The sequence below is a fragment of the Melozone crissalis genome, unplaced genomic scaffold (genome assembly GCF_028551555.1).
Source record: "Melozone crissalis strain CALT ecotype California unplaced genomic scaffold, PUWL_Pcris_2 ptg000033l_1, whole genome shotgun sequence".
Taxonomy (NCBI): Eukaryota; Metazoa; Chordata; class Aves; order Passeriformes; family Passerellidae; genus Melozone; species Melozone crissalis.
This window is the reverse complement of record NW_026535811.1, coordinates 9328888-9347462: the sequence shown is the minus strand read 5'-3', so window position 1 is coordinate 9347462 and position 18575 is coordinate 9328888. Positions and strand designations below refer to the sequence as shown.

Below are 18575 nucleotides of genomic sequence, written 5' to 3'. Positions count from 1 at the left end.
AAGTAGCAGAGTGCACAAACATTCATTGTGGCACAGTGCAGATAAAAGAAAACACAGCATTCAGTGGGGGATTCACTTTTATGGGGGTTGAGTTTGATTTACTTGGGTTTTTTTTTTTTTTGCTGTGGGTAGAGTTTGATCCCAGTTTGTGGGGGGAGCACACTGAATATCTCTGTGTGATGTGTGTGTGTCCTGGTGCAAATTGCATCCACCATGCTTGTACTTTATCAGGAGTGGTGTTTACCTGAGGGCTTTGTTGTCAGTTGGATGTTTTACAAAATTTTCCATGCAGGATCCCAGTGGCTGCTCCTGCACTGAGGCTCTTTGGGTTCCTTTTCAGACCCTGTGGCGCTGCTATGCAGCAGAGAAATCCTGCACCTCCACGGCCACCTGGAAGATCTATGTGACAGCTCCCGTGCAGAATCCCAAAAAGTCTCCAGCGCCATCTAGTCCCGGCCTGAGAAAACAGGTGACAGCACTGGCAGGGCTGGCTCTCTGCTTGCTTTTCATTTAAAATTATAATTAACTTGCCAAAAACTTTGTGAAGGGCCTGAGCTGTTCGGGTACCTGAAATACGTTTATTTTCCTCCACCCACAGCCCAGTTAGTTTTGTTTTCCTTCAAACATTTTTAAGCAAAGAATATCTTCTAACTGAATTTGCCTTGATGGTCAGACAGGTACCCACTCTTCATTGTTTTATCCCCTTTGGAGTCTCCTACTTTCTCAAAGCACAAGGCAATGGTGCCACTTTCCCATTCTGCCTTCATTTTTCAAGGGGGTTCATACCAGAAGAAGGAGCAATCCAGTTTAAAAATTTACCTTCAGGCTGAACATGAGGCTGAGAGCAGTTTTAGAAGTATTTTGATGCATGTCAGTGCATCCACTGTCCACACTAATACCTATTTCTACTATTTTCCCCCATCAAATTTGGAACATGCATTTGTTTAACTGCTGCAGAGCTGAGCAGATGAAGGAATTCCAAAAGTCTGAATGTAGACCATAAAAAAGAATTGGCTTAACTTTACATCAAGTAGCCTTGCCCCATACATGAATATCTTGACCCTGCAGCTCTTTCTGTTGATACAAACCTCCATTTTTCGTTTTGAAGTACCAATTATAGTGTGCATATTAGGCTGTCTTTAGCCTTCTAAAATCAGGAGAACTGTTTGGAGGCAGGAGGAAGGATTTCTCCTCTCCTGATGTGCCTAATTTAATTTTGCCTTTTTGTAAAAAGGTGAAGTTTTCTTTAGTTGAATATGCTGCACAGGGCCCAGTTCATAGTTCCAAGTCTAGGGTAATGTTGAATTTAAGCTTTAGAAAGATATTCCTGACAAGGTGATATGTGCTGAAGTCATTAGAATTTTCTATGCCTTGAGTGTTGGACCCAATTTGAGAAATTTTACTAATGGCCTGGTTTTTCAGAATGTTCTAGTTGCCTTCTGAGAACCAAATTCTTACCAAGTTTTAGTTAATAATTCAGAATCGGACACTTTAAAGCCATAAACAAAGGTTGCGGCCCATCACTGAATTTCAGTTTCATCCTTTAAATAAAAAACATACAACCTCAAGTGAATTCACTGCACAGTGAAGCTCACATGTGCACTTGTCTGTGTTTGACAGCATCTTCTGAGACCATTCCATTCCTCCTCTCACAGGCCAGAAGATACAGGAGAAAAGGGAAGCTGGGATGTGGGAATGGCTCTGCACCTGTGATAAGCCCAGGAGAAAATTCCCTGTCAGTTCCCCAGATCACCTATGATCACCTTGATGAGCAAGAGGACAAAAAGGACGTGTCCTTCTACATTGGTGAACCCAAAGGTAACTTACTTATGCTCAGTTTATCATTTTTCAAGAGACAAACTTAAAGAGTTGATGTGATGAGGGGAAGAGTTCTATGAAAAAAAAATTCCAGGCTAATCAGTAAATCAAAATGTCTTCAATCAAGGATGGTTGCATAACAAAAATAGGGGGTCATGAATGAAAGGAAGTCTTTAATTCATATGGTGTGAATATCAACAGAGCTTTCTTTGTTCACCATCAATTAAGATGTTGGATATATTGTTCATTCTTCTTTTTTGAATTATTCCGGAGGTGGGTGGAAAGCTTCCTCAGGTCTATCCCATCTTTTAACTTTACCTTTCCTTCTGAAAGAAGGGAAGATAAACCAGGAGAAATATTTCTACTTTTTTTTACAGCCCCCTCTTAAACATTGTTCAAACAAATAGTGATAAGAAAAAATAACTATTTTTATCCCCACATCAACTGTTTTTTTCCTTATGCTTAATTTAAAATATTGTGTGTCTTTGGTTATATTTCAATATGGAAACTGAATTTCACTGCTGAGTTAACGTACTTGATTTGTCTGTAAAATCCTTTCTTTAAAATTAAATTTGTAGTGGAAATATGAATGTTATAATTAGAAATATAAAATGGTATTGTTTAGTATAAAAGGTTTTCTGGAAAGCTGATTTTTTTTTTTTCCCCTTTTGCTTTGATTTTCTTTGTCTGATGAGGTTGGGACTCTGTTCTGGATCTGCTACATCTTGAACTTGTAACCTGAGTTCTGTTCCATACCCAGAGGCATTTCCAGTGCTTTTAGGGCTCTGAGAGAGGGCATGAAGTGTGTGATATTCATAACCAAAGTTTCTGCTTTAACTCCACATCTCATAACAGAATATTGTGTTCATTCTCAGCCTGTTTATTGGGCTGGAGCAGCTTCCCTTGCTGACCAGGTTTTGCTGAGTGTATTTTTGGCGTTGTGGTGTGATGGATGGAAGCAGCAAAGTGTTGAGCTGCTGGTAACAGTCCTGGAGGGCACTGAGATGTTGGGAACTCTGCTGGCTGTGCTCAGGACTCTGCCAGTGTTGGTTCACTAAAGCTGTGTTCTCTCAATGGTCATAGTTCATCTGAGCAAAGCTCTGTGTGATAGGAAAGAGAGTGATGAGATAAACCTGTATCTGTTTCTGCCTGACAGGAAAACAAAAGAATTTTCCTCACTTTTCCTGAAAATATTTTCTTCTTGTTCTTTTTCTATAGCTGGTTGAATTTATTCTTATTCTGAGAGACAGCTATGCATATTATTCCCTTTCTAATTAAACTTGGTGTATTTTTCGTTTTCTTTCACCTTTTGCCTTAGCCAGTGGCAGGGTTAAATCACACTCAATTTGGTTTTCCTGATTCATTCCTTCTGTTGCAAAGCTTCCAGGAATGTAGCTGGCAAACTGAATTTCTCAATTGACTGAACATTCCTGACACCTCTCAAAAGTTTAAGCCTGATTTCTCTCAGTGAAGTTCTCCTTGCCAGAATTAATAGATTCCTGTTCCTGGGGAGTGGAAGTACTAGGCTTCAAGCCCGTAAATGGGGCTTTTTTTTTTTTTTCCTGTCAAAAAAGCTGAAAGCAGAAAAGGAAGAGAGGATCATCATTCAAAAAAGGTAATTGAAAGTAGCCATGCCAGCTTCTATTGGGGTGTTGCTGTAGTGGAATATTTTATTCATTGCTGGTGGGGGCTGGATGTTTTGCAGATGATGGCAAACTGCAAGGTTGAATCAGATCACTTTTCTAGGCCTGACCTAGAGGAGCAGAGCTGCTGCCCTAAACCAAACCAGCTCCTTGCTGCTCTGCTCAGGTGTGAGAGGGACTGTAGGAAGGCCTAAAATAAATGAGCAGGACACAGTAACAGTCCCACTGATGAAATTCCTTGTTTTGGGCAGAAATAGATAGAAATGTAGTTCAAGTATCCTTGAAAAAGGAGATATTTGCCTTAATTCGGCAATGGCATTATGTGAACACACCTTTTCTCCTATAAATAGGATTTTCCTAATTGTTCATGTATCCACATCCACCCATCTTACTCTTGGCTGGCTCAAACCTTGCTTAGGAGGCAGATCTTCCTAAGCTGGGCAAAAATGCTTTCTTTTATTTCTATGAAAAACTTTGGAGAAAAGGGGAACCTTTACGAAACAGAGATGATCAACATTAAGGTTTCTGAGAGGTTTCTGTGTATGTGGAATAAAAAAAACCCGCATGCATTGAATAGTGTATAAATGAGAAACAAGACCTTTGCTCACCAAAAATGGTAGAGTTTTGAAACAAAAGCTTGATAACCTACAAGAAAAATTACTCCTGACCTCTGCACTGTGCATGGGGTTCTGGGTGTGACTGATGAAAAATCATCTGTAGCACTCGGGATTTGTCCATCCTTACAGAAAGGGAAAGGCCAAAATTTTTCCACAATAATAGTTTCCTTGTTGGAAATCAAACCTCTTGAAATGAAGCTATTTAGAAAGAAATTAATGAGGAAAAACTAAAATAAACATGGAGATTTAGGAACTTCTAGAAAAGAAGTGTGATGCTGAGTCATAGAATAGCATTGCATAGAATGGGTTGGGTTGGGAGGGACCTTAAGGATCAAAGAATCCTGGAATTGTTTGGGTTGAAAGGAATCTTAAAGACCATCCAGTCTCATGGCCATGGGCAGGGACATCTTCCATTATCCCAGGTTGCTCCAAGCCCTGTCCAACCTGGCCTTGGATGCTTCCAGGAATGGGGCAGCCACAATTTCTCTGGGCAAACTATGCCAGGATCTCCCCGACCCCACAGGGAAGAATTTCTTCCTGATAGCTAATTTAGTTTTGTCCTCTTTTAGTTTCAAACCATTCCCCTTGTCTTGTCACTGTTTGCTCATGTAAAAAGCAGTGTTCTACTTTTTACAGTGTTCTCACAAAGTCCCTTTAGGTGTGGAAGGCTGTTCTGAGATCTCCCCAGAGCCTTCTCTTCTCCAGGCTGAGCAACCCCATCTCTCTCAGCCTGTCTGTACAGCAAAGGTGCTCCAGCCCTTGGAGCATCTTTGTGGCCCTCCAGTGCAGTATTTTTATTTTTTTCATGGATGTCTGTTGCTCCAGCTAAGGAATTATTTCCTACCAGGGTGTATGATTTAATATTTTCATGCAGTGATTTAAAACCCTCAGCCATTTCATCCTTACCTGAGATTATATCCATAAGTGCTCTCTGTATTCCTGAAATTAATCTTTACCTGTAGTTCTGCCCATCCTTGTACCTACTCCTCTGCAGCAGGGGCTGTTATCAGGATGACAAGACATGTGCAAGCCCTCTGACATCTTTAATATTCTTGTAAGGTTTAAAGAAGCCACTCAAGTATGAAGATTGTAGTTAATTAGAAGCGCAAGAGTGTCAGGTCACAGAAACCTATCCATGCAGAAGGGAAACAGCATTTTGGTGTAACTGGAATTTTCTAGATGCATTTTGAGTTTTCTCTTTAAACATCAGCTATTCACCACATTGCATCCTTCGCAAAGTGAACCAAATGGCTGTTTCATGGTGCTTTTTATTAGGGAGGAAAAAAAATAATAGAAATTTGAAAGTTTTTAGACCTTGAAGGTCAGCCTCCTGGGACAGGTCCAGCAGATGGAATGTATTATTCTCTGTCAGCTGTTGTAGGTTGTATACACAACTCATTATTGTTAGATTTGTCAAAGTCACAAGACTCTCATAGTGATAAATCTCTGCTGGGCTAAAAATAAAATTCCCTGTTTATCATAGTGCTTTTCTGTTTGATTTTTGGAGTTTCTTGTGTGCTGATGTTTAAAGCAAAACTGCACAAAAGCAAATTTTTATCAAGAGATGGGAAGATATTTCAGCTTTCTCTGACCCCTTTACCTTTGTCCCTCTCATTTAAAATGTGCAGTAGTGTTGATGTTGATTTATTCTGTCTGTAATGCCAGTTTGGAGGCTGACATTCCAGCATCCACCTGTCTGGAAGTGAGCTGGTTTTTCCCAGAGACTGCTTGCATTTCCCATTGGGAAAAGGGGCTGCCTTCCCTTACTGGTGTAGATGGATTACAGTCTGCAGCACATATAACAAAGCAAACATTTTAAGTGAAGTGGATTCAGAGAGTCCAGTGCTGACAAGCTGAGAGAAAGGTGAGAAAAAACACGTGGCCAAAATTAACAGAATAAAGCAAACACCAAAGCTTTTGAGAGTCTGCATAACTGTCAGTAAGCCTGAAAATCATAAATATAAAGGCATGCACCAAATCAGCATGAGAAAGTATCCAGATACCAGGCTACTGACAAATGTCATGCTCTTAAGAAGGTGGGTTTAGCAGATGGTGGTGGCTTTGCAGTGAGAATTTGTGGTCATTGCAGAGCTGTTCTATGTCCCCATTTGCCTGTCAGTTCAGGGCTTGTACTGATGGTACTTGCTCATGTGTGAGAATTATGGAAACACCTCTCTACCAGCAGGTTTTCAGTCTTTTCTGGCTCAGCCCTGCCTGCCCTGAGTGAGAACTTGCAGTGAATTCTGTGGTTTATCTCTCATGGCCAAAGCTGATGACAGCACTGGGGGTGGGGATGGGGCGAGGGGAGGTGCAGGAAGAGAACAACTCAACTCTGCCAAACCCACTCCTTCTTCTGATTAAATCTGGCAGCTCTTGAGGTTTAAAAATTTATTTTTGTTCTGCATTTATTCAACTCCCTGTTGTGCCTGGTTTAAGACCAGGGTTTGGATCACTGGTCACATCAGGTTTGAGCAGGGACTTTGTACCAGATGTTCCCAGAGACCAGGGCAGTGCTGTGTAAGGGAAGGTGTTTGCAGCTGCCCCAGGCTTTTTCTAGGCATTATCAGCACAGCAATGGGGGGAAAATTAGTTGAAAAATGAAAATATCTCTGCATACCCCAGCCATAGGTGTTTTGTTGCCAAAATGAGTATTTCAGGTAACTGTTAAAACATCAAAAGGTGTAGAAAATTGGAGAAGTAAATAACTTGTCTTTGAGTCAACATGGTGACTGATAATGACACAGAAGCAGCTTCTTAAAGTGAGATTATAAATTGACCTGATAAATTGTAAAGTTTTTGGACAGCTCTTTCACAGTACTGATGCTGCCCTGATATTTTTCATTCTGGGATCCAGAGAATACATGGTCTTGCTGTGTGAGGCTCAGGGCAAGAGAAGGAAGGAAGCAAATCCCAGACCATGTCATAGAAATCTGTTCTTGATGACAAAGTCAGTAATTGGGTTTCTCTTTTGATATGTTTGAGGAATCAGCAGAATCTTCTCACTAAATGCAGACCCTTGTGGGGTTTTTATGACATCTCTATTGGGAGAATCTATTGACTTAGCCTGCCTTAGGAAAAAAAGAGAGAAAAATGAAATAAGGCTTTTCAAGAATGGAAAGTCAGAGTTGATAAGGTATGGTAGAAAGTAGGTTAAAAATTATGTTGTGTTCTGTATCAAAAAGGGTAAGCACACATAAAAGTAAGAACTAGAACTTGGTGCTAGAATAACTGAAATATTCACCTAATTAGTCTAGATCTAATTGTTACAAAAGAGACTCAAATGCAATGGTTGAGTTTTATTTTTCTTTGTAATTAATTAAGTTGCAACTACAGTAAAAATTCAATTCAAACTGGTACAATTGCTTTTAAAATCCTGCCTGTTAGGCTGGTATTTATGCTCATTTAGTTCCTGGGTATAATTTGCTGCAGAAGGAAGAGGGGAAAAGTACACAATGACTTGTTGAAATCTCATGTCCTTAACAGGGAGGAATATGATGTTTGTGGTGTCAGTTTCTCCTTGTCCTCCTGGGATCCACTTGGGGTCACTTACAAATGTTTCCTAACACCCTTTGACGTATTTCCTCATTGCTGAGCAGCTCCAGGTTTCATCAGAATTTACCATCTGATGCGTGTGAAATAGAATTTCTTTGTTCTGCTACCTTCACAACCAGTTTTGTCCTGCTTCAGGGCTGCTTTTTATTTTCACTGACCATTAGTGAATTGTTTATAGCTGTGGGGTCTCCAGTGCCAAGCTTGTGCCCCATCTCTTATCTCCTGCCTGTGCTCACACACTGCATCCTGTGTTTCCACTTCTCAAGGCTTCTCATATTCTGCCCAGCCTGTATTTCTGTAAACTCTGTCATTATTTAGTTGTAAATGTCTCATCCTACTAAAATAACTGCTGCGGATACGAAGCCGTGGTTGTGCAACACAAAGATAAACAGAAGTAAAACAAGATACAGACACCTGCCCAATTAGAGAAATTGCTGCCACAGCTAAATCAGGGCCAGGGAAGGTCTGGACAGAGCAGCCAGAGAAGCCTCATCCCTCAGGAGCTGCAAATTTAACAGCAGTGCTAATCCAGTTTAGAATGACTTGGGAGACATGGGTGCTCTTTAGTGAATTCACATGAATATCCCAGTCTGCAACTGTTCCAAAAGTTAGGAAAAATGAAAATCATGTGGGTAAATTCTGAGCTTTTTCTGAATGGCCTAAGCTTGAGATGGAAATCTTTGCAGAATGAAAGTTTGGCCCAGTTATCAACTGTGAAGTGTAAATACAGTAATGGTGTCAGGAAACAGTTGATATTTTTTTCTGTCCCCTGAAAATTAGCATTGAATGTGCTAAAATTGACACTACAAGTTGTGTCACTTGTTATTACTTGGAAAATGACTCAATGAGGAGCAAATCAAGTTAGAACATAAGAGAAAGGACTGGAAAAGATGCACAAGTTAGGTGGGTTTATCTTTCAGGGCTTGCAAAGCAAACAGTTGAGCCAGGGAGTGATCAAAAGGAACCTGAGAGCCACTGACAGGAGGCTGCTGAGGTGCATGATGATGATATAAAATAGAAAATTTCTGTCCAGTTGGAACCACCTAACCATTGCAGGGTAAAAGTAGGTGATGTATGTAATCTCAATAGAGGTTCTTATATAAAAGGGTGTATGTAAATACCTAAATCTAACCAGGCAGATTTGTAATTAGATGGAAGTGTAAATATTTAGCTCTAAACAGATATCTGGTCTAATTTGATTTTCTGTGCAATAAGTGTTAATATATAATCCAAATCAAAGTGTAGGCTGACACAGTCTAAATAGATACAAAAGTGTAAACACAGCAGTGTAAATTGAGATAAGGCTGAATAGATATGAGATGCAGTTGTAAATTCATATGTATGTTAATGTGTGTGTGTCTAAATGGATTTAAGAAAAAGTAGATCTAAGTAAAAATAGGTAGGACATGTGAAATATAGCTCTTACCTATGTGTGTAGGTAGCTGTGTGTGAAAATGTAAATTACTCTGTTAGATGAGGGTCTTAAAAAGAAAGAAAAGGGTGTTTTGAGAGAGAACCACCCCCTAAATATCTTTTTTGTGTCCCTTCCCTTTACCTCAGGTGCAGGGCTGGGGCTGTGGGCAGGGGAGGGGGAATTGGATTGCTTTGAGCCCATTCCTGATGGGCTGGGGCAGCCCCAGGTGTGGCCAGTGAGGATGGGACTGGAACAGCCCCAGGTGTGAGGATGATGATGATGATGGGAATGGGACAGGGACAGCCTCAGGTGTGAGGATGATGCTGATATATTCAGTTTTGGAACTTGGCTCCAAGGGATGTAGGAATTCAAGAAGGAAAAATAAAACCAAACAAACAAGAAAATCCCCAACAAAAACCACAAAAAGCACCCCCAGTCAAACCAGTCAGTAGGAGGGAAATAAGTAACAGGGATCATGAATTAGTCATGAGCAATCATGTCAGATCAAGTGGGTTTTGTTTTTTCTCTGCTGTGGCAATGTGCATTTTAAGCAGGAGATAAGCAGAAGAGAATTTTAGTCACCTTTTCCTATATCATCTGTGTGTATCCATAAACATAGGACCTGGATTATAGCCTGGAGAGCTGGTGAAGGCTCCTGTACAGTGGATGAAAACTTGCTGGAATTTGCTACTTCACAAAACATTTACCACAGGGTTGCTGTTGAAATGACAAATATATTTAGAGATATTTCTGCCTTGGGTGCTATTAAATAAACCCATCAGTGCTCCAGTCTGTGGATTAGGGAGGAATTTTTATTCAACATGCAGCTGGGACTGACCCAGAAGTGGCTGAGAGCACTCTGGAAGGGAGCCTGGGAGCCTTCCCCAGGGCAGGGATGCTCCTGCAGTGTCTCCCCTTAATCCTGGATCAGGAATTCCCTGCAGTGATCTGTCCCCACACTTTGGATATCCAGCAGCTGCTTGGCCTGATCTCCAGTCTATTAACCAGATTATGGCATGTAATCCCACAGTGTGGAAAAAATGAGTCCCTGGCTCGTGGTCCTGAGGGATGTGTTGGGATCCCAGCCCTGACTGGGGTCAGGTGGCCCAAACCATTTTGGGGAAGCAAGAACAGCCTTGGAGAGAGTAGGAAAAAGGGGAAATTGGGATTTGAGGTTTCTCTCTTTATGGAACCCTGCTTAAGACGGTGATTTTTCTAATTAGTCAACTTTGATATTAAAAATTGTCCTGCAGGTTGTGCAGCAGGGAATGGGGAACTAATATATAAATTAAGGTTGTCTGGAGAAACAGTCTCTGGAACATGAGATGGAAATCTTTGCATGTTATCTAGGAGAGGCTTTGGTTAAAAGTCTTAGTTTTTCTGCACAATTGGTGTGTTGGAATTTCATAGATAGCTATTGATGCCTGCTTTTAGCTGTATTTTCTGTTAAATTAACCCTTAAAAGCACAGGTAAGGATGTGCTACACAGTTTGGATTTTTTTCACTATGGCCACTTAAGAATTCCATCTTTTTGCTCAGTTTCAGGGAGGCAGCAACAGCCTCACCCCAGTGTGAAAATGGAACATTGTGGTCTAAAGCACCAAAACCCAACCTTCAAACTGCAGCAATTTAATTTCAGACTGCAAGACACTTATCCATGCAATGCAGTGGATGAGAAAAGGGAAGCAGGGAGAGGGGGGGAATCCCAATTTGGACCAGTGGTGACACACATACAACTTTATGCTGTAGGCTGTGAGGCTCATTGCAGTTCCCTGGTGGCTGCATGGAAATGAAAGCATTTTTGACATTTTTGAGCCAACATGGAGCCTTTCTACTGAAGATGAGAAGCAGGTAGCTCTTAATGGGAGTAAGGATAACTTACTGCATTTCTGCCCTTTTTTTGTGTGTTCTGGTTTTGTAAAAAAGCCCAGAATTGTCAGCTTCTGTCTCCAACCCTTTTCCACAATATAAATTGGTTAAAAGCGAGGATCTAAGGCAGTGACAAAGGCTCCAGCACATCTTGGAGATTCCATCTCTGCTGGAATCCTTGTGTTGGTGTTGAGGCTCATCCCGTGCTGAGGAGGGAGGGCTGAATTCCTGGATTCTGTTACAGATTCTGGGGGTGACCTGGGGCAGACAATTAACTCACTGTGCTTGGGTCGCATCATCTGTTCCATGAACGTAAGTCTTGTCTCTGTCACGAAGGTTTTGTGAGTCCTAATTGTTTATGAAGTGTTTTTAGACTGACACAGCATTACAGAAGTGGACAATGCAATTAGTCAATGCAGGATTAAACGTGGGCCTGCACAGTTGTTTATCCTCAGCATAAACAAGGAGGAGTGGTAATCAGGGATGGCAGCATTTGCAAGAAAAGCTTATTTTTGCAGCAAATGTAGGGAATGCTCTGTGGGGGAAATATGATGTGATTTAATCTAAAGTGTAAAGCTGCTTTTTAGCCACAAAAAATTGGGTTTTTTTCTGATGGAAATGGCAAAACATTATTGTAGAAGATGAGGGCATCATGTATTAAAAATGACAGCTTTTTAAACCGGTTTTACTTGGGTGGTGAAGTAGTATATACACTTTTACTACTCCTTAAAATATACTTTTCCTCCAAGTGAATTAAAGCCTTGAAAATCATGTATTTTGCTTACTTCTGTTGTACGTAAGCTGGGAATGCTTAAAAGATTCTATAATTAGAATAAAAATAAACACTGGCTCTTTGGAGGGGGCTGTGTCCATGTATAATAACCATTAGTTGAAAAATAGAGAAGAAAAAGCTGAGTGTTCCATTTATTTTGGTTTTGCTCCCTGTTGAAGTAGCCAGGTGTAGCCACTTCTAAGCAATTTTACTTTGCTTGATGTGTCTCTTTGCACAGCAAGCTCTCTGCAGTCACAGGCAGTGTTTGGGAAATAATTTCGATATTAGGCGTGCGTGCTGTTCTTCCCAGATCTCCCCAACCACAGCTCCATGGGAATATTTGCCTTGGAAAGAATTTGGAAGTTCTGTGCTTTGAAAATGCTTCCTTGCCCCACTCAGCATAAATGCTGGGATGGAAAATCTGACCTGTCAGTTTGCTTAAGGACACACACACAAAATGTCTTTATTTCAGTTTAATCCCATCAGGTGTGGAAATAAAACCTCTGAATGGCTGAGGATAAATAGGAGAGAAGCCTAAGAAGCAAAGCTTTGTGTCAACCTCTGGTAAAAATGTGTTTCTGCCCTGTGTGAAGTGAAGTGATGGGTCATAAAGGTGATACCAGTGTTGCATTGAGCCGTGGCCTGGTTTAGTGACACCTTAAATATTTCTTTAGTTCTACTTTGACTTCAGGAGACAGCAGTGTGTGCAGTGAGAGGGGCTGTGGTTTAGGATTTAAATCACTGGGGTATTTAAAAAGAATATTTGTTTGCTTGTTTTTATTTTTGACCTTTTTCCTTTTAATTTTTATCTGCATAAAACCTGATGGACTGGAGGGGGAAAGAGTTCATTGCTCTGGAGGCTGCTCACAGTCTCTGTAAATTAAGAAAATTCAGGGATAAAAGGTGCTGCACCCAGTGTCTGCCAGCTAGAGTCACTCAGAGCTCTGAGGGGATTTCTCATGACTATGGCAAAAAAGAAAAGCAGCTGCTTGTCATTTGCTTAACCTTGCTTGGGCTGAATTTAATCAGTAGAAAACATCTGGAACTGATTCCCCTTCAATTTTGGAACGTCCAGTAATCTGCTGTGTACATACAACTGGTGCACCTTTAGCATTGGGATACTTGGCTAAATCATGTTTTGCAATGCTGTTATCTTTTGGAAAGAGAAAAGGAAACAACAGTGATTTCCCAATGAGCAAATATTTGCAGTGTTCTGTATAGGTTGCATTGCTGGCTGATTTTGTGCAGCTGTTGTATGAAATCTATTGATCAGAGTTAATAAATTTCCAAGTGAGTAATACTGTTTATTTGTATTGATTAAAATTGGGCCAAATTCTGAGCTGTTTAGCATTGCTTGACTACAACTGATGAAACACTTTGACCTTGTTACTTTTTTGACAGAAGGCAATGTCAAATTATGAATAAATTTTTGGGGCTGTGAAAAGCTTCAGCCAATTATCTAGGAGTGGTTTTGGCTGAAAGTTTTAGGCTTTCCTGCAGAATTGGGGCGGTGGACTTTTATGGATTGCTGTTGATACCTGCTTTTAGCTGAATTTTCTGTTAAATAAAACTCAAGACTGACTTGGACAGTAATACTGATAAAATGGAAAGCATTGTTAAAGAGCCACTCAGAGGAAGAGACATGGAAGAATAACATGTATTTAGACAATGTTTTGTGTTGACAGTGCATTCCTTCTTTACTAGAGAAGCTGGAAAAACTCAATTTTTTTTTTTTTTTTTTTTTTTTCAAATATCAATCATGTTCACTTGCAAAAGGACATATATTTTTAACAGAACCACTTTGGAAACCATGAGTAACTGTCCCTGGAAAAAGCTTTCTTAGAGAGAAGAGAACTTTGCATTGAGTATCCCAGGTGATCTGGCCATAATTTCTATGGTAATTTCTTTGGGATAAAGCCCACAGAAGTGGGGGAGGTTGATGAATTTCTGGGATACCCCTTCCTCCCTCCTTTACCCTCTATTTTAGGGAGTTTTCCTACTTTCCCTTCCATGCTCATATGGGTAAAACTCCTTTATGGCACCTCCTGTTTTGTGTTATGGAATGAATATAGGTGTGATTAGTTCTACCAAACACAACAGAAAGTAGCCAGCTTGGGAATATAAACCAGTGTTGATGGCTTTTAAAACAGTGTATTATTTTAATTAGATCCTATTTTTGTCTTTTTCATCTGTAATAGTGATAATCCAGCATAAAGGAAAAAAAAGGCTCCTGGATTTTCTTTCCATCATTCTTGATGACATGGACTTAATGTCCCTTGTAAAAGGAGAAGAATATGTTCTTCCCCTTTGGGTAAGGTGAATTATGAGGAGAACATCTGTAATACCATTCTGATAACTAATTCCTGGAATTCTGGCTTGCATGCAGCCTTGTCCTGGATCTGCCTCATGAGTATGTAAACTGCAGCCATGCTCTGACCCTTTGGGTCTGTTTGTGTTCCTTTAACTCTTATACTGTTCTGAGCTCTCAGAACTTGATTCCAGTTGTAAAAATACCCAACAAACCTTAAGCAGATTAGTGCCAGTGTTTGCTGCTGGTGGCTTTTTCGTGCTGTTTTTAATGGCGTGAATCAGACCATGGCAATGGGATATCCAGAGCTGGTTGTACTAACCCAATTAAAATCCTTTCATGTCAGGTTGACCTGGGTCTATCCAAGATTAGCTTGTGCTAAATGAGCTGTCCTGGACCAAGGGCAGCCCAAGATAAAGCGTACAAGTTTCTCTTGCTGTTTATGTGAAGGGCTCAGGTTGGCTCCTGTGCCTATAACCTTGTAAAAGACAGAGGACAGAGTGTGCACTGGCTTTTTGTGTATGCAGGAGTCCAGCAGCTGAAGGCTTTATAATACAATACAATTTGAAAATCCTGATGAGCAGAAAGCATGCAAAAAAATACACTCAAGCCTACCTGACCATGATAAAGTGTGTTAAATAAGGTCTTGTTGCTTTTCTGGTTTGGAGTTTTTCTCCTGGAGAAATGGGATCTCTGGAAGCTCTGTGGTTGCACTGTTTCTAGTGAGGTAAAATCACATTGATAGCACAGTTAGGTCTGTTCACAGATCAGATGAGAAAAGCCACTTTTAGCTGCTAGAGATCTACTTTGGTGAGGTCATGATGGCTTTTGTGGGGCTTCTGCCTGGTAAAGACCTCAACTTTCATTATTTGCTGTCATCTTCTGAAGTCTCCTTAAAAGAGTAGGGGTGTTCTTTGCTGGATAAATTAATGCATTAGTGTTTGCCAGTCTTGGATGTGAAATGGTTGAAGTGGAAAGCCTGGGCTGAAATACTTCCTGGACTTCTCTTGTAATTGGAGAGTGAGGCAATTTAAGTTGGAGTCACTTAAGGGGCTGTTTCAGTAGTGATTTCTAATAAAAAAATAAAATTGAGCAAGTTCATTTCTAATTTTTTGAAAGAATTTAATTCGGAATAAGGCTTTTTAAGGAGTTCTGATGCTCTCTTCTGCTTTCTCTTTCATTTCCACATCTCCCCTCTCAGCACTGAGTGGGGTTTTAGTATGTTGCCATTTCCTAGGGTGCTGTGACACATCCGGAGTCTTCCCTTTTCCTCCCTGCATTTTGCTGCTGCTCTGCCTGGGCCAGGCAGTTTTTCTCTGCACAAGATGGAATTGTCAGGGATTTTTCCAGTGTTTATCTTGTTAACTTCTGTGCCAGCTGTCTGAAGAAATTGTGCTGGGGGAGATAGGGCATTGAGGATAAGATTGTGTGCCGTGCAAGCAAACCCCATCATCATCATCACCTTTGCAAAACCAGAAATGGTCCAAACTTTACACCCACCAAGTGTTCCAGCCACTTTTAACTTCCAACCCATTTAAATCTGGCTCTCAGATGGGGAAAGATAAGGGTGTTCCCTTATCTTTCCCCAAATCTGAATAAGGGAACACTAAAGCATTTATAGCAAAGGCAGCTCATAAAGCACCAGTTTGGGGGACATCTGGGAGGTGTCCCCAATAGCAAGCCATAGTGCTCAGAATACAGAAATAACTGCAAATTAGCATCGGTGGAAAGGAAGGAGGAGGTGGGGAACAAGGCATTAATTTCTCCCTTTTGATCTGAAACCAAATCTCTCAAATCCTTGAGTGAAACATTTGTGCTGCCAAGGCTCTGAATGGCAGTGACCAGTGACAGTCTTGGATCTCAGTGATTTGGGTTGTAATAGGAGTCTTTGCATTATCCTCCCCAGAGCAGTAATTTACCTCTTAATTGCGCTGTGCCTCTGCTATTTCCAGAGTCTGTAATACCTTTCTCTGAGAGTTTATTTGAATGAAATTAATTTTCCTTAGATCTTACCTTTCTAGGGCTGTGGCATGCTGCTTCACTAGTGTTGCATTTTTTTGTCCCTGCAGCAATATTAACAGTGTTGGAGGCTACAGCATGAATATTCCACTCACTGGGAAAGTGAGCATCCAGATCTGCCCTAAATCAGTGTAAACAAACTGTGATGTTTTCTGAATGCCATGGGAACAAATTTATTGTGTCAGAAGCCCCATCAAGGATCCCTGGATGCCACCTCAGTCCTGGAAAGTGCAGCCCATAGGGAGTTCTGTGTGAAGGCAGCACTGTGTGTTTGTCCTGTCCTTGAGCATCTGCTCCTCACCTCAGCTGGAGACAAGGCAGTGCATGGAACAGTTCTTTGTCCTGGTCTGTTGTTATCTGATATTAGGCCAATCCAGCTGGGGTTTTTCTGTCTCAACAGTGGTACATGCCCTCCTGGGATGGCTTGTACCCTGCATCTGGGTGGCCATGGAATCCTACTACCCCCTAAATATACCTACCAAAAAAGATAGATGAACATCTGCAATGAATTATTCTGTCCACATTTAAGAGATGAAGTGAAATTGTCGTTTCAAGTCACTACTGAATGATTACTTGAGAAGTCTTAAATATTCATTTTCCTGGACAAAAAGAAGCTCAGTCTTGTTTGATCTCTTATTTCAGACACAAATGGATTTGTTGGCTTACTTGAAACAGCAACTTAACAATTTTCTGTGAGTTATTACAATCTAAAAAGAAAAATATCCAAGTGCTCTAACAAAGGTATTCTAGAGAAATTTTTATTCCAGTTATGATATGATTGTAGTAGATATTATAGGACAAGAGGGAGCTTGGAATTCACTGCCTAGATTCTCTATCTGAATTATGACACTGAGTGGTATCTGAATCTTTAATGCCATAGAAAGTGGAAGGGAATATTCTGCTAGCATTTGCTTGCCAAGAGATAGCAGAACATCTTTGGTTGATCACTGACACAAAGCAGATTGTCCTAAAAACATCTGCAATTTCTGTCATCCTGGCAAATGAGTCTAAAACAATTAATGTTGGATGTTGAATAGAAAATGAATGGATTTGGATGGATGGATGAATTAGAAACCAAATTACCTTTTTTTGATGGTGTTAAAATTGTTTGGTTGGAAATCAGGATGGTATCATGAAGTTGGGTTTTCCCATGATGTCTCTGCTAGGGTTCAACATTTGTAATGGTCTATATAAAAATAAGAATTACTATTGTGATAAATATTAATAGCACTAAGAATGTGAATTGGTCCCTGTTACTTTGACACATAGCAAAGATGATTTTATGTCTCAGTCCTCAGTAATGTGCTTTAAAGAAGCTTGGATGGAACCAAAGCCTTGTAATGGGGCTTATGGGGTAAGAAAACACACATCTGTTTTAATTTGTAAAATATCTCCTTTCCCTGAAGATGCTGATCTCGGTCAAGTCACTGCTGAAATTCAGCATTCATCCAGATGAATGCTCTTGAAATCTGGTGTTGATGAAACTTCTCCACCCTTCTTGTGGAGGCCCCTTGGAGGAGGGAGAGCAGGGCTTTGTGGCATCTCTGTGGCTCTCACTGTCACAGAAAAGCCCTGGCCTGCTGCCATAGGTCACCCTTAGTCCCAAGAACTGCAGGAACATTCAAATGTATCTCCACAATGGCATCAGTAGAGGGAGACTTTAGGTGGGTTCCACCTCAGGGTTGTGTCTCACTTTTAAATATCACCATTCCCTTGTCCATATAAATTTTTAGATTACTATTGGGAGTGTAGAAGATGTAATTATTCTAGCTCTTCTCAGAATCTGAGTTTCAAAGCACTTGAATTTTAATGGTAGCAGCAAAAGCGTAACCATTTCTTTAGACTATATTTTAAGCTCTTGAATTGTAAATATTTTCTAATGGAAGTTCTGAATAAGCAGCATGAGGAAGTTGGAATGTGGCAATTATAAAGGATGCATATCCTGACTGAACCCTGAAGTACAGAATTGAAGACCCCACTGATCACATGTTAAATAAAATGTGATCAGTTAATTTGCAGCATTTCTAAGAAAATCACTTATTGTAAGGGGGGTTGTGCTTATAATATGTTTGTTTGAATTCTATGGTCTGAAGATCTCTCAGTCAAAATTTTTAAAGCATTGGGTACACATTACAATGGCTGCTTTGAATTCTCTTTTTAACAGTTGTAACTTGGACTCTTACTCAAATTACTGCCCTACCTAAAATATTGTCACATTCAAGATTAAAAAAAATAAAAACATTTGCAGCAAATATATTTGAAGTAGGGAATACTCCCATAAAATGTTGTTTCTTTACACCTGGAATGTATGAAATAACAGCTGAAGCTTTAGTTAGAAGTAGTTTTCATTTAGTGTAGTCAACAGCTCTGGATTATTTTGTTGAACTTGTTTTGAGCTCAAGGAAAACATGTAAATTATCTCTTCTACTATTAAGACTTACTTTAATTTACAGATTTTTTTTTTTCAGTGTGGAACAGGCAGGTTGGTAACAATATTGTATGTATTGAACTCATGATCAACACTAGTAAATAGGGAAATTGTTCTACAAGGATTCAATTGTGG

The 18575-nt window shown here is 40.3% G+C and overlaps 1 protein-coding gene across 1 annotated transcript in view; it reads left to right on the top strand.

The window, feature by feature from the left end:
* LOC128940408 (potassium voltage-gated channel subfamily KQT member 1-like) overlaps positions 1 to 18575 on the top strand; it is a 402931-nt gene that overhangs the window by 41722 nt on the left and 342634 nt on the right. The window contains exons 9-10 of the mRNA XM_054281792.1: positions 341 to 469; positions 1656 to 1818. Of these exons, the coding sequence (XP_054137767.1) occupies positions 341 to 469; positions 1656 to 1818 (292 nt within the window). The remainder of the gene's footprint in view (positions 1 to 340; positions 470 to 1655; positions 1819 to 18575) is intronic.